At 45.9% G+C, this 14,847-nt stretch overlaps 1 protein-coding gene across 1 annotated transcript in view; it reads left to right on the forward strand.

Moving 5' to 3' along the window:
* The window catches only part of LOC122944638 (kynureninase-like), a 54,134-nt gene extending 39,696 nt beyond the window's left edge, over positions 1-14,438 (forward strand). The window contains exons 5-6 of the mRNA XM_044303105.1: positions 14,229-14,290; positions 14,370-14,438. Coding sequence (XP_044159040.1) covers positions 14,229-14,290; positions 14,370-14,438 — 131 coding nt within the window. The remainder of the gene's footprint in view (positions 1-14,228; positions 14,291-14,369) is intronic.
* Positions 14,439-14,847: the final 409 nt, after the last annotated feature.

Genomic DNA, 14,847 nt, shown 5'->3' on the forward strand with positions numbered 1-14,847 from the left:
CACCCTAATAGGTGGGCCGAACGCCAGGGTCCACAATCTGTGTCTGCGGGTCACACCACTGCCTCCTCTTCCCCTGTGTTATCTGTTGGCCAATCCCCTGTTGAAGGTGCAGGCCCGGATGCCTCCAGCCCTGCACCTGGACCTTTGCAAGCACCATCAGCGACCCCATCCACTTCCATGTCCCAGCGCAGCGTATAAATGTCCTTACCCAAGGCATTTGAATGCAAGCGCAAATACCCAGCCACCCACCCCCAGGCCATAGCACTAAATGCGTAACTTTCCAAATTACTGGCCCTGGAAATGTTGCAATTTAGGCTTGTGGACACTGAGGCCTTCCGTAGCCTGATGTCGGCGACCGTCCCTCGTTACGTCGTGCCCATCTTACACCAGCATGTGTCCCGTAACATCACCTGTGCCCTGACCAACGCAGGTACTGGGAAGGTCCACTTAACCACTGACACATGGACAAGTGCTTTCGGCCAGAGACGCTACATTTCCCTGACGGCACACTGGGTGAAGGTTGTGGAGGCTGGGAGCGAGTCGTACCCTCGAATGGCACAGGTGCTACCGACGTCAAGTATTGCGAGCCCTAATTCAATCAGGGTTTCCGCCACCACCTATGTTAGTGGCTCCAACTTTCACTTCTCCACCTCTACCTCCTCCTCCACTTCCACCTCAGAATTATCCTCTTACAGCACCAGTCATCCATCAGTCGGTAGCTGGAAGCAGTGTAGCACTGCAGTGGGGAAGCGGCAACAAGCCGTGCTGAAACTGATCTGCTTAGGTGACAAACAGCACTCCGCCGTGTAGCAGGGGATAAGAGACCAGACTAAGCTGTGGCTCTCACCACACAACCTACAACCAGGCATGGTTGTGTCTGATAATGGTCGTAACTTGCTGGCGGCTTTGGAGCTCGGGAAGCTCACACACATCCCATGCCTAGCACACGTCTTCAACTTAGTGGTTCAGCAGTTTCTCAAAACCTACCCCAATTTGCCTGAGCTACTGGTGAAGGTGTGCCACGTGTGTGCCCATTTCCACATTTTGCCAGTCTGTCAACGCTGCAGCAGTGCTAACAATTGCCAGCTCACTGACTGTTGTGCGACATGAGCACGCGCTGAAACTCCACGTTCCACATGTTGGCCAGGCTTTGTGAGCAGCAGAGGGAAGTAGTGGAATACCAGCTGCAACATGGTTGTCGCCTTTCCAGTCTGCTTACGCTCTTCACAAGCGAGGAATGGGCATGGATCTCTGACCTCTGAGGTCTTAAGGAACTTTGAGGAATCAACACAGATGGTGAGCGGCGGTAACGCTATTATCAGCGTCACCATCCCACTTCTGTGTCTACTCAAACGCTCGTTACTCACAATTAAGGCTGACGCTTTGCATGTAGAAGAGGTGGAAATGGGGAAAGACATTACACAGGGTGATAGCCAGACCACTCTCAGTTTGTCTTCTCAGTGAGGATTGGATGATGATGAAGAGGAGGAGCAGGAGACGGTTGCCTCCACATCAGAGGGTAGTACCCATAGCAGGTTTATTCTATCTGTTCAGCGTGGATGGGCAGAAGAGGAGCAAGAGGATGAGGAGATTGAGTCATCCTCCTGATGACGACAGTGAAGTCTTGCTTGTTGGAACTCTGAAACATATGGCTGACTTTGTTAGGCTGCCTTTCTGACTGGCGTGTTTTACGCATTTTGGACAACACAGATTACTGGTTGTTAACCCTTCTCGACCCCCGCTATAAAGAGAACGTCTCATCTCTCATTCCTGTGGTGGAGAGGATGAGCAAAATGGTGCAATACCAGAAGGTTCTTGTGCAAAAATTGCTCCAAAAATTTCCAGCTGACAACGCTGGCAGCAGAGTACATAGTTCCCTGGGCAACAGAGTTGGGGGAGACAAGGGGAACACAGAGCAGTTCCAACAGAGGCAAGGCAACACTCTCCAAGGCCTGGGACAGTTTCATGACACCCGCCAGCACCCTCACCCTGATGTGCGGCCTAGTGTCGCAAGGAGAGAAAAGTTTTGGAAGATGTTGAAGGGCGTGGCCTGGCCGGCAATGTAGAAGGATGTGTGAGCTTGAGCTCCCGGGCAGCGCTAGCAGAATCCTTTATTATCCTGTGCCTGAGGTGAATTAAAACAGCCAGGCACCACTCATATCTGCTGAGTAACTTCTCTGGACCCCAGGCCAGTATGACCCGTTCGGCCAGGAAAGAGAAGAAAGCGGCGGGACCGGCGGCAAGGCAGCATGGCGCGGCCGCATCTTCTAAAGCAGCGGAGGTGGCGGCGCGCCTGGAACAATTCGCTCGAGTCCCCCAAACAAGAGGACCCTGCACAAGAGGGCACTCTATCTGGAGCGATGTCAGAACTTGCGGCAGCTTTGGCCGATCACTCAGTGGAGCAAGGTGCTTGCTCCCAAGATGGCGGATCCCACGTAGAGGAGCTGGAGGCAAGTGAGGGGGGCCCTGCTGCTGAATCTGGCTCACTGCATAATGCTGGTGTACAACCCTCTACCCCCTGTATCCCCACTTTGCCACTACTGTCCGATACTACTATCAAGGACATATATGCGGCCGTGCACTAATGTAGTGCAGCTCTAATGACTCTTAACACTTAATCTATTGGGTCCCTCAAAGAAAATGTGTCCTTTATTAGACAAGATATAAGGAAAGTTAATGAGAGAATTACTGTGGCGGAGGGGCGAGTAAGCCAACTGGAAGACTAAGTCTCCCCTATAAAGCGGCTTCTGGCTAAAGTAATACACAACGTCACTCTCCTGATAAGTAAAACGGAGGACTTGGGAAACAGATCACGACGAAATAACCTTTGCATCTTGGGGGTCCCTAAAAAAAGCTGAAGGGCCCCTTGGTGTCCAATTCTTTGAGGATTGGTTTAGGAAGATATTTGGGAAAGACTCTGTCTCCCTTCTTTGCCATAGAGAGGGCGCACAGAGTGCCGTTTCACCCACCACCGCCGCGCGGCCCTCCCAGACCAATGCTTATGAGGATTCTCCACTTTCAGGATAGAGATACCATTCTCCGTTAAGCAAGAGAGCACCAGAATTTATCTGTGGCTGGACATAAAGTTTCTATCTTTCCTGACTTTTCAGCGGAGGTGCAGAGACGCCACACACGTTTTCTGGATGTTAAAAGACGACTACGATTGCAGAATATACAGTATGCCATGCTATATCCCTCAAAGCTCTGAGTTTATGTTTAAAGGGAAAACACACTTCTTTGAATCTCCGGAGGACGCTAACCGGTGGATTGAAGAAACTGAATCTTATCCATCCGAAAGTTATGATAACGACTAATAGAAAAGTGGACATTGCCGTACCCGGGTCTTCACTGAGGAAAACCTAGAGGACTCTGGGGATGGGCGGATAAGTATAATGTTCCATATTTGTTGAGAGTTCATGTTTATACTACTGCCATAATGCTCCAGAGTAGTAATTTGGCGCCACCTTCTGGCAATGACTTTAATAGCCATACTTGTGCTGTCCATTTAGTTGATATGCCACGAGTTAACTGTACCAAAATGCCATTTGTTATACTGGTTTATTGCTGCCCGGTTCTCTACTACTGAGACCTGTTCCGTGAATGCGGATCTGTTTTTACCTTCTATGCTGCGAGTTACAGGAATCTTTCCTGTGCCTCATGTCCTGTTCTGGGACCATTACAAGTTCTTTATGTTGGTAATATTATGTTTATTGTTCACTTAGGTTCATGGCCTGCAGAGAGATGATGCACGTAATTATTCTTTCAGTACCTGATATGTCTCATTTTGATGCCTAGATCTTCCTTCCTTTTATGTCTCCCATGGGACGATAGTGAATAAAACTCACATAGTAGTGCGGAATGTTAGAGGCCTGGGGGATCCAACTAAACGCCAAGCGTTTTTTATGGCCGTTCAAAAGTATCAGCCAGCTATAATATGTCTCACTGAGACCCACCTGACTAAACAATCCCAAGGGTTGCTCCATAAACCATGGTTCTCACAGGCCTTTCATTCCACCTTTTCTACACACGCTACGGGGGTTAGTGTCCTAATTCATAGAGCTATCCCCTTTGAATGTCACTCTAGTAAAATTGACATGAAGGTCGGTATGTCTGCCTGCACTGTTCTATATTTGGGGTACAATTTTTCCTAATTGCCATGTACATCTCGCCGCCATACTCCTGCGGCGCCATAAGGGAGGTAATGTCATGGGTTTCTCAGGGACCGCAGATGCCAATATACATAGGGGCACACAACAGGGCTGCCCCTTATCTCCACTGCTATTTGCAATAGCAATTGAGCCCTTAGCTTGTCTTCTACGCACCTCCCCAGACTGGAAGGGATTTCCAATAGGGCCCCGGGATGAAAGAGTCTCGTTATACGCAGACTATTTATTATTATATGTGGGAGACTTACAGGAGTCTTTAGACCCCATAATGCACGAAATTACCAATTTTGGGAAATAGTCTGGATTAAGAATAAACTGGGACAAATCCACAATTCTCCCATTGGATCCTACCCCACCACAATTGGACCTCACTCGTATACCACTGCAGCTGACCACTCAATTCAATTGAGTGATAATAACACCGATACCAACTTACTTAAAATGATATTCATGCCACAACTATTATATATATTACACAACTCACCGGTATGGATCCCACAAAGGATCTTCTATAAGATCCAGGGGATCTTTAGATCACTGATATGGAAAAAGAAACAACCGAGAATTTGCATAGAAACACTCCAAAAAAGTAAGGAAGGCTTATCTCTTCTGAACCCATAGTCCTATTATGTAGCTGCACAATTACAACACATTAGAGGGTGGATTAATACAACTAATTGATATTGTTGCCCATACTATGAAACAAAAAGCGCCTATTGCCTCGTTGGAAATAAGTAGGCATCAGCCTCTTGGTAAAAAACTACCCACGCTTTCCCTTTTTAGCCAAGGTTTGGGCAAAATTTTAAGAATTAACGAATCTGACATAATTCAATGACATTACACCAATATGGCGAAACCCCCAACTACCAGAAATATTCAGGCTGAAAGGATTTTCCCCATGGGAGGAGAAGGGCATACTTTTTTTTTTTTTTTTTTTAACCAAATTCAATCGCACAGGAGTGTTTAAATCTTTCAATCAACTTAAGGAGGAGTTTGGCCTACCCAAAACGGCGTTGTTCCAATTCCTTCAATTAAGACATGCACACCAAACGCAATTTCCAAGGCACATAGTAATTGCCGCCTCTCCTCCTGTGCTGAAACAATTACTAGAAGCTAGTGTTACCAAAGGCCTGATATCCCAACTATATAAATACATTCTTGATGCCACTACCCCTTTAGTAGTAAGGGTAAAGTGGGAAGAGGATGTTGGGACAATATCTCAAGACCAGTGGAATGACATCCTGGCTTTAACTCCTAGTCTTACTTTGAATGAGTCTCAGAGACTATCTCAGCTATACCTGCTACACAGAGTGTATAGAACCCCCAAACTTCTAATCAAAATAAGTGTGCGACCGGACTCCACATGCCCTAGATGTGGTGCAACGGAAGCGACACTGCTTCATATGGTATGGAACTGCCGAGAGTTGGGAAAATATTGGGAAGAGATACGGGAAATCATAGCTACAGCAACTCAGATACGATTGCCCAATGATCCTAGAATCTGTGTGTTGGGTATGCTGGATTCCTCAGGATTAAATGATAAATTATCCTTATGTATGCACAGAATGCTGTTCCGAGCGGGAGTTCTAATCACTAAGCACTGGACAAGAGATAGGCCTCCCGACAAGCAGGAATACATAAATAGGATGAATACAATTTTACGTCTTAAGAGGGGTGTATGTCAAAAGAAAATGCCCAAACAAATTCTGGTCAATATGGCAGGGAAGGCTAGAATCTGGGAACTTGGCTTCACTAGCACTGACTAGGAATTGCATGAGAGGACAACTGTCCTTAATGGGACATTTATCTTAAGTTTATGCTACATTTTAATGAGGATCGTGTGCTCAATTTTCTGTTAACTTAGGTGGTTATGACCTACTTTGGGAGCTGTTTAAATAAATTACAGTAAGGATGGGGTGGTGTAGTCCTCTCTCTGCAAGATAATATTAGGGAGGGGGGAGAAAGTAAAATTTGTTATTTAACAAAATTTTTGTATTGCTCTGTAATGCCATTGCATTAGATTTTTGTCCACGTAAATGACTGGCAGGATCCTGATCATTGGGTGCAATGTGTACTTTATTTAAAATCAATAAAAATGATGGTGAAGAGTACGTAGCAGACCGTGTCAGCATCCTGAATGATCCCTCTGTGCCTTACAACTACTGGGTGTCCAAGCTGGACACGTGGCACGAACTGGCGCTCAACGCCTTGGAGGTGCTGGCCTGCACCGCCGCCAGTGTTTTGTCAGAGCGGGTTTTTAGTGCTGCTGGGGGCATAGTAACTGATAAGCACATTCCGCCTGTCAACTGAAAATGGTGACAGGTTGACTCTTATAAAAATGAACAAGGCCTGGATTGCCCCTGATTTCTCTACTCCACCAGAGGAAAGCGGTTGAACATAAAGGCACTTTAAATGTGTTGTTTATAATGTACTGAATACACTGTATTCCCCTGCACCCCTTCCACCATAAAAAAGGGTATATGGTTCAATCTTCCTTTTTTCATTGTCCTCCTCTTCCATATCTACATACTTATTAGTCTGACCTTGCTCCTAATGTTTTAGAGGGTCAGCTCACTAGCAGGCCCTCACCTACAATCTTTTAGAGGGTCAGCTCACCTGTAAGCCTTTGGATATAATGTTTAAGAGTAAGCTTACCAGCAGGCCCTCACCTACAATCTTTTAGAGGGTCAGCTCACCAGCAGGCCCTCAACGATAATGTTTTACAGGGTCAGCTCACCAGCAGGCCCTCTCATATAATGTTTTTGAGGGTCAGCTCACCAGCATGCCCTCAACAATAATTTTTACAGGGTCAGCTCACCAGCAGGCCATCACCCATAATTTTTTCAATGGGTAGCTGAGCAGCTGGCACTCGCCCATAATTTTTTCAATGGTCAGCTCAGCAACAGGCACTCGCCCAAATTTTTTTGGATGCTCAGATCAGCAGCAGACCCTCGCCCCTAATGTTTTAGATGGTCAGCTCAGCAGCAGGCCCTCGCCCGTGATGTTTTAGAGGGTCACCAGCAAGCCCTTGCTCCTAATGTTTTTGAGGGTCACCAGCAGGCCATCAATCATAATTTTTCAAGGGTGTATGATGCCCTCCTTTATGTGTAAAAATGATTGTATTGTAGTGCCGGTTCCTTGTCATTTTTGGCAGCCCTTTCACTTAGTGCATAGGCTTTATGAGTGTAGGAGTCCCACTACCTGAACAATTGTACCACAATGTGAATGAGGCCCTCCTTTATGTGATATACAGGTTGTATCGGAGTGCCTCTTCCTTGTAATTTTTGTCAGTACTTGCACTTCATATACAAGTAAGTATATAGTAAAGAATGTTTCCTAAAATCGATTTTAGTGGAAAAATTATCTTCGGTTTTGAGCGTATTATTGTCAGTCTGTAAAATTGGCGTATTACTCGGACAACATCTTTCCCAGCAGTGACCTGAAAGTCCGAGATGCATCCAGACATCCTCCCCATGCTGGGTCCGAACCATTTCTGACCTTTTCCTATGAACCACACACCCGCCCCTCTTCAGAGCAGAGGGTGCCTGGTTTAATGCTCGGGTTCTCCCGATGACTTCCATTGTGCTCGGTAGAGCACCCGAGCATCCCGAGGTGGTCGACCTGAGCACCCGAACACCACAACAATGCAAATACCATTAGTACATACTAGGGGACGTTTATTAAGACTGGCGTTCTAATATGCTCTTCCTGCGCTGGAGTAAGATGCACCTAATTTATAAAGCTAAATGGGAAAAATGGCTGTATGACATCTGTTAAAGAAACAATCATCACACGGCCATCTCTAGAACCAATTGATTGGTTTTTCTAACAGCCAGAGAATAGATGGCTCCAAAAGAGCACATTACCTATTTTGAAATCAATGGGACCCTTTTAGACAGGAATGCACCCGTCTAACCGCCGGTAAAAAGTGGTACACTGTGTAATAAAAAAAAAAAAGCAATTCAGGGGTAAAAAAAAAAAATAACCTCGTCCACTTAAATGCGCGGGGACATTCGCTCCCCACTGCAGGCTTTAGCACCTGATTCTTCCAGCGTGGTGACATCACATAAACTTCATATTGGGAGTGCAGTTCCTGGGGGGTGGGGGGGGGGGCATAAAGGAGCACAAATATATAAATATACAGACATGCGCTAAGGATACATTATTATTATTAGTATTTACTTCAGAAAAGTGTCGAGAAGCTGTAAAAGTTGCAACTTATGGCACAAATACGCAGAGTGCCATAATATGTGACTTTTTAACGCCACAATAATGGCATAAAAGCTTTAGTAAATCTCCCCCACAATGTAATATTGTGCTCTCTGTTCGGGTTAATTCATCTTTCTACACTTTATGAACCCCTATGCAATTTTTAAACTTTCTTTGCTTTAATAATGCACTTGAATGCCCCCATCCATCTGCCCCTATTATGAGGGGATATTAATCTCCTGTCGGAGTTCTAACATGCCCTTTCCAGCGTTGTGAAAGCATTAAAATGCCTGAGTCCTGAATATATTAACACAGCTTCCAGTAGAACACAAAAAAAAAGAGGAGGAAGGAGCAGAACATGAACCAACAGCCGTAATCACTGTGGATTACATGAGTAGAGATGGCCTTGCAGTTCGCACGGCAGTCGTTTTGCGGCAAACTTTGCACGTTCGCGATTTGCCGAACATGCGAACATATGGCGATGTCCAACGGCGCCATATTCTTTTGGATTGCGCTGAATTTGACCCATGACACACACACCAGGTGGAACACGACAGCCAGTTATGAAATTTTTAGCACATGGACACACCCCCACACTATCACAGAACCCGATCTGGCAGCCATTTTACATTCTGTGTTTTGCAAGTGTAGGGAGAGTTTGCTTTTTGGAGAAGGGACAGGCTGTTAGGGACACCAAACGCTAGCTAATAGGGCCACAAAAGTCTTTTTAAGGCCTAGTATAGGTGTGCCATCGATAGGTGTGATATACTGAGGGGCGTGATATACTTATAATGTACTTTCTAACATAGAAAGTATATTATAGTGCATTTGTATTGTGCAGCAGTTGTGTGCGGTTCTGCTGCGATACCGCAGCTATATAGAGGGATAAACGCTATTGGAACAACTAATTTCAACTGGTGTGATATACCTTCTTCCACCAAATATTGATTAAGGGGTGCGATATACCTGCTTCCACAAAATACTGATTGAGGGGTGCGATATACCTGCTTCCACAATATACTGATTAAGGGGTTTGATACTCCTGCTTCGACAAAATACAGATTGAGGTGTGTGATATGCCTGCTTCCACCAAATATTGATTGAGGCCTGCGATATATACCTCCTTCCACAAAATACTGATTGAGAGGTGCGATATACCTGCTTCAACCTAATATTAAGGGGTTTTAAATACCTGTTTCCACAAAATACTGATTAAGGGGATTGATATAACTGCTTCCACTGAAAATTGATTGAGGCCTGCGATATACCTGCTTCCAGAAATACTGCTCATCCCTAGGGACTTTAACACAGGGTCATTTTGAAAATGACAACAGGCAGAGGAAGAGGCAACCCGTTCCGCAGAGATGGTAGGGGTCGGGCAGGTGCACCAGGCCGAAGCCTAAGTGGGAAGTTGCAGAATGCACGTGCCATTAGGTCAAAGGACCCACCAGAAATGGTTAAGTTGCTCACTCAGCCTTCTGCTTTTGCACCTTGCTTATCCTCTGTATCTGCACCCTCCTCACTCTCTGCTGTGTGCACCCCCAAAGACACCTCCACCACAATAGCCCCTCCAGAGGAATTATTTTCCCATCCATTCCCAGACCATACCGATGCGCAGCCATTCTTGGCATCCGATGAGGAAGAGGAGGTAACAATGGCGGTTACCCCACTGCCATATAAACTGGTGGACTCAGAGGACTTTAGCAAACTTGTAGCCATTGGCACACTGCAATGGAAAATCCCCGGAAGGAAATATTTCTCTAAGAACGGCATCCCAGACTATATGGCCACATTCAGCGGCAATTGAATATATCTCTGGCACACAGTGTCAGTGCAACGATACATCTGACCACAGACACGTGGTCTAGCAAACACGGGCAGGGAAGGTACATAACTTTTACTGCCCACTGGGTGAACCTTCTGACGGCCGTCAAGCATGTAACCCGTTGGCACCCATGTGGATTTGGTGTTACCACCACTGATTGCATGCAGGCCTGCCTCTTCTTCTCCTCCTCCTACTCCATCCTCAGTCTCCTCCTCGGCTGACTTCTCCTTTTCCACTTCTACAGCCTCTTCCGCTGCACCCCCCAAGCTCCACAGTAACTATTTGACGTGCCCGGTGAGACGTTGCCATGTTGTGCTGCGGCTGTTGTGCCTGGAAGCCAAGAGCCACACCAGTCCTGCACTGCTTTCAGCTCTGCGGTCAATGGCCGATCAGTGGCTAAACCCGCTCAATTTGACAGGTGGTAAAGTGGTGTGTGCGACAACGGTGCCAATCTGCTGAGCATGCTGAAACAGAGCAAAATTACCCACATGCCGTGCATGGCACATGTCCTGAACTTAGTTGCGCAGCGATTTGTTTCCAAATACTCCGGGGTCCAGGACGTCTTGCGGCAGGCCAGGAAAATCTTTGGCCATTTTAGAAGATCCTACACGGCCATGGCTCGCCTTGCTGACGTTTAGCGGCAACACCACCTGTCCGTAAGTCGTCTGATTTGTGACAGCCCGACGCGCTGGAACCCCACCTTGTATATGCTTGATGGGCTGCTCCAGCAGCAACATGCCGTTAACGACTACCTGTACGAACTCTGCAGCAGGACAGGTTCTGGGGAGCTAGGTTTCTTTTCACCGCGCCAGTGACTGCTCATGCGCTACGCATGCAGAATTCTGTGGCCATTTCATGAGATCACCAAACTGGTCAGTCGCAGCCAGGGCACCATCAGTGACTTTGTACTTGACACCTTCTTTCTGGAGCGTGCATTTCGTTGCGTCATTGATTAAGCCGTCGAGGAGCAGGAGCTGGAAGATGAGGAAGTCGCAATGCTGAATGAATTCCCGGGGGAGAGCTTCTCCATCTGAGACAAGTCAGCAGGAGTCTGAAGAGTATTCAGAGGAGGATGGTTGCTGGGGGGGAGGAGGGGGAGCAAGAAGAGCAGGCTTTGAGGGGGACTTTAAACTTTTCAGGGATCCCTGGTGTTGTCCGTGGCTAGGGGAGGAGACTGAGGACGACCTTCTTCTGGGCGATGAGCAGGAGCCAGGGCGCTCCACCACTTCCAATTTAGTGCAAATGGGGGCCTTAATGCTCCAGTGTTTGAAGAGGGACCCCCATATAAAAAGCATCAAGGGCAAGGACCAGTACCTGGGTGTCAATGTATTTAGACCCTCTGTACAAACACAAAATGGTGGACATGTTACCAGCATCAAAGAGGGCTGTCAGAATGCAGAATTTCCAGGCCTTGCTGTTGCGGGCACTGGCAGAGGAATTTCCACCCACAGCGAAACAGGTGCGGGTGCCAATCCTACCGCGTATGCAAGAAGAGGGCAGTTTGAAAATGTGTTGGTCACTTGCAATATGAGATCATTCTTGCAGCCAACCCATCGACAGCCGCCCTATGGATCCAGCCTCAGAACGCCTAAACCGTCAGGTGTCCGACTACATCGGGTTAACGACCGATGTGGACGCTCTGAGAAGCGAGGAACCCCTGGACTACTGGGAGTGCAGGCTTGACCTGTGGCCAGAGCTGGCACAATTTGCCATGGAACTCTTGGCTTGCCCCTCATCGAGTGTCCTGTCTGAAAGGACGTTCAGCGCAGCAAAAGAGATCATGACCGATAAGCGCACTCGCCTAGCTCTAGACAGTGTGGACTACCTCACATTTCTAAAAATAAATGAGGCATGGATCTCAAAGGAATTCAACACCTGTGACGATCATGTGTAATTGAATTTCCTCATGCCAGCCCACACATATTGTTCTTTTCTGTCAGGTAAATGCCTAATTTTTGGGGCCTGTACTCCTGTGGCCTAAAATAAAAAATGTCTAGGCTTCAGCAGGGCACATTTTTGAGTTTCCCTTTTAAGACGCATAAAAATGTCCCCTGATTTAAAATACATATTTTTTGTCTGCATTTTTTCCATTAATCCCCCCTCTGGTATGTCACTGTCCATGTTGTGGGACTATTTGTGTACTTCTAGCAAGTGTTTGCTGGTTTTTCAGGTTCGCCTGCCATTAAAGTGAATGGGGCCTGCCGCGAATGCACGGTTCACGAACATTTGATTGTGAACGCGCGTTCGCGAAAAGTCCCGGCCGATGTTCGTCCATCACTATACATGAGATCTTAGGTGATGTAGCCTTGAACTTACTTTGTAAATTGGAGCCCCAATTGATCCAAAGGGTCACCAAAATATCCCCTAACATGTAGATGTTTAAGGCCCCTTTCACACGGGCGAGATTTCCGTGCGGGTGCAATGCGTGAGGTGAATGCATTGCACCCGCACTGAATCCGGACTCATTCATTTCTATGGGGCTGTGCACATGAGCGGTGATTTTCACACATCACTTGTGCGTTGCGTGAAAATCGCAGCAAGCTCTATTTTGTGTGGTTTTTTTGTTGTTTTTTTTTTCAATTTAACATCTTTATTACTATAAAAAGCAAATACACAAAGTACAATTCAAGCTTATTAAAAAATTTTCAACATTTTTCCCCCTTAACCCCAGTTAATACAAGGCATTTGCTAATGTATTGTGATAGTCCATATTGCCTCCTTTGCTGGCTGGATTCATTTATCCATTGCATTATACTATTCTTATTTCCACGGTTACGACCACCTTGCAATCCAGCAGCAGTGGCCGTGCTTGAACACTATATGAAAACACACTTTCTCTACATGATAAATAACATTTGCTGAAGTCAGACAACCCCTTTAAGCCCTTCCACATAACATCAACTGTACCATATAAAGTGCAATGTTCTCTTTGGGGATTGCCCATGCATGTTGGGAGTTGTAGTTGTGCAGAAACAGGAAAGTGCATTATTTAAAGTGTATTTCCACCTTTGCAGCCATTGTTACTATTGCTCAGATACATTGGAAATGAAAACGAAGCAACTTAGTAAACAGTCTTAAACTTTTCTACTGTTTTGTGTCCACAGCTCCTATGCAGACTCATATGTTTCCTTGGTAACAGACTACAACAAAGCAGTGTATATTCCTAATCTCTTGTCATTCTCCCTTAGGGCTCATGCACACAAACGTATTTTGTTTCCATGTCCGGTCCTTTTTATTTGCGGCCATTCACTTCAATTGGGCCGCAAAAAATCCGTTTCCATATGTCCATTCTGCAAAAAATAGAACATGTCCTATTATTGTCCGCATTACGGATGAGGGTAGGACTGTCCTATTAGGGGCCAGCTGTTACATTACGCAAAATACGGAATGCACATGGACGTCATCCGTATTTTTTTTTTTTGCGGAGCGCAGAATACAAACGGTCATGTGCATCAGCCTTTAGGATGTAGGGGAGGGATGGATGGTAATATTACGGATTGTCTGGGTCCGCACAGAAGCTGCATACAAGTAACGGGGGAATTTTAATTTTTCATTTTGGAGCAACAAAGACCCTTTAACCCTTTCATAACCCAATGTCTATAGGAGGCAAAAAAAAGCAGGGATTGATTTGCCATTTCTCTTCTAATTGCAATAGATTGCTCCATGCAAATACATTCAGAGACTGCAGAGTGCGCGCCGAGGTGTGCTGTAATGTCATCAATATCACCATTTTTGTTTGAAATTCCTATTTTCATGGATATTTAGCTTTAAAATGCAATTTGTAAGAAGTCAACTGGAAAATAATGATAAATCAGCCCCTCGTTCATCGCAAAGCGCAACTACTTCATTATCTTATTATTCTGTTCACCAAATGAGAGCATTAAATAGACGCTCGCCTCCATTCCGGTGGAACATTCAAAATTGTGTTTACTTTCCAGTTTATGGAAAGTCGTCTTCTCGGCCGCTGTGAAACGTTTTCTGTTGGGTGAAAAGAAATTGCTGAGATTTCATTAACATTTATTATGCAGGTGCCAAAGTCGGAGAGGTGGCGTTAATGAATGGACTAACCGTTAATTTGCATCTTCTGATGGTGAGTCCGTTCTCCCGAGCTCCGGCTTCCTCTACTTTCCATTGCAGATTCTCCTTATCTCTTATGCATGTTCACACAGGGATCAACATTACTTTCCCTCTCAAGAAATTGTTTTCTTGTAAATCACGAAGCAGATGTGGAACAATAATTGTCTGCAGCCATTCTCGGAAGCTGCTGCCTTTAGGATTTTCAATGCCTGATACTCAAGGCGTTTAGCAAACTCTCCATTTTGCATGCTGAACCCTTCCCAATATTGCAAGCTGTGAATCCATAGCGTTTATAAACCACGTAGAGTCATGTTTTTTTTGTTTTTTTGCATGAGGATAGTTATCCTGTGCTCATTAATGTACTTATTGTACTGTCGAGAAGAGTGGGGGATGGGGAGTGACAACTACTCTGAGCAATTTCTGGATTTGAAAAGCAGTTGTCTCCACCTAATAAGTTTACAGGGAGTCGCTTGTAAAGATACTGTCGTCAGGGGTGCACCTAGACTTTCTGCTGCCTGAGGCGGAAACTGAAACGGTGCCCCCCATGCCAATTTCTTAACCTTACCCGTT

Source organism: Bufo gargarizans, chromosome 8 (genome assembly GCF_014858855.1).
Source record: "Bufo gargarizans isolate SCDJY-AF-19 chromosome 8, ASM1485885v1, whole genome shotgun sequence".
NCBI classification, from domain to species: domain Eukaryota; kingdom Metazoa; phylum Chordata; class Amphibia; order Anura; family Bufonidae; genus Bufo; species Bufo gargarizans.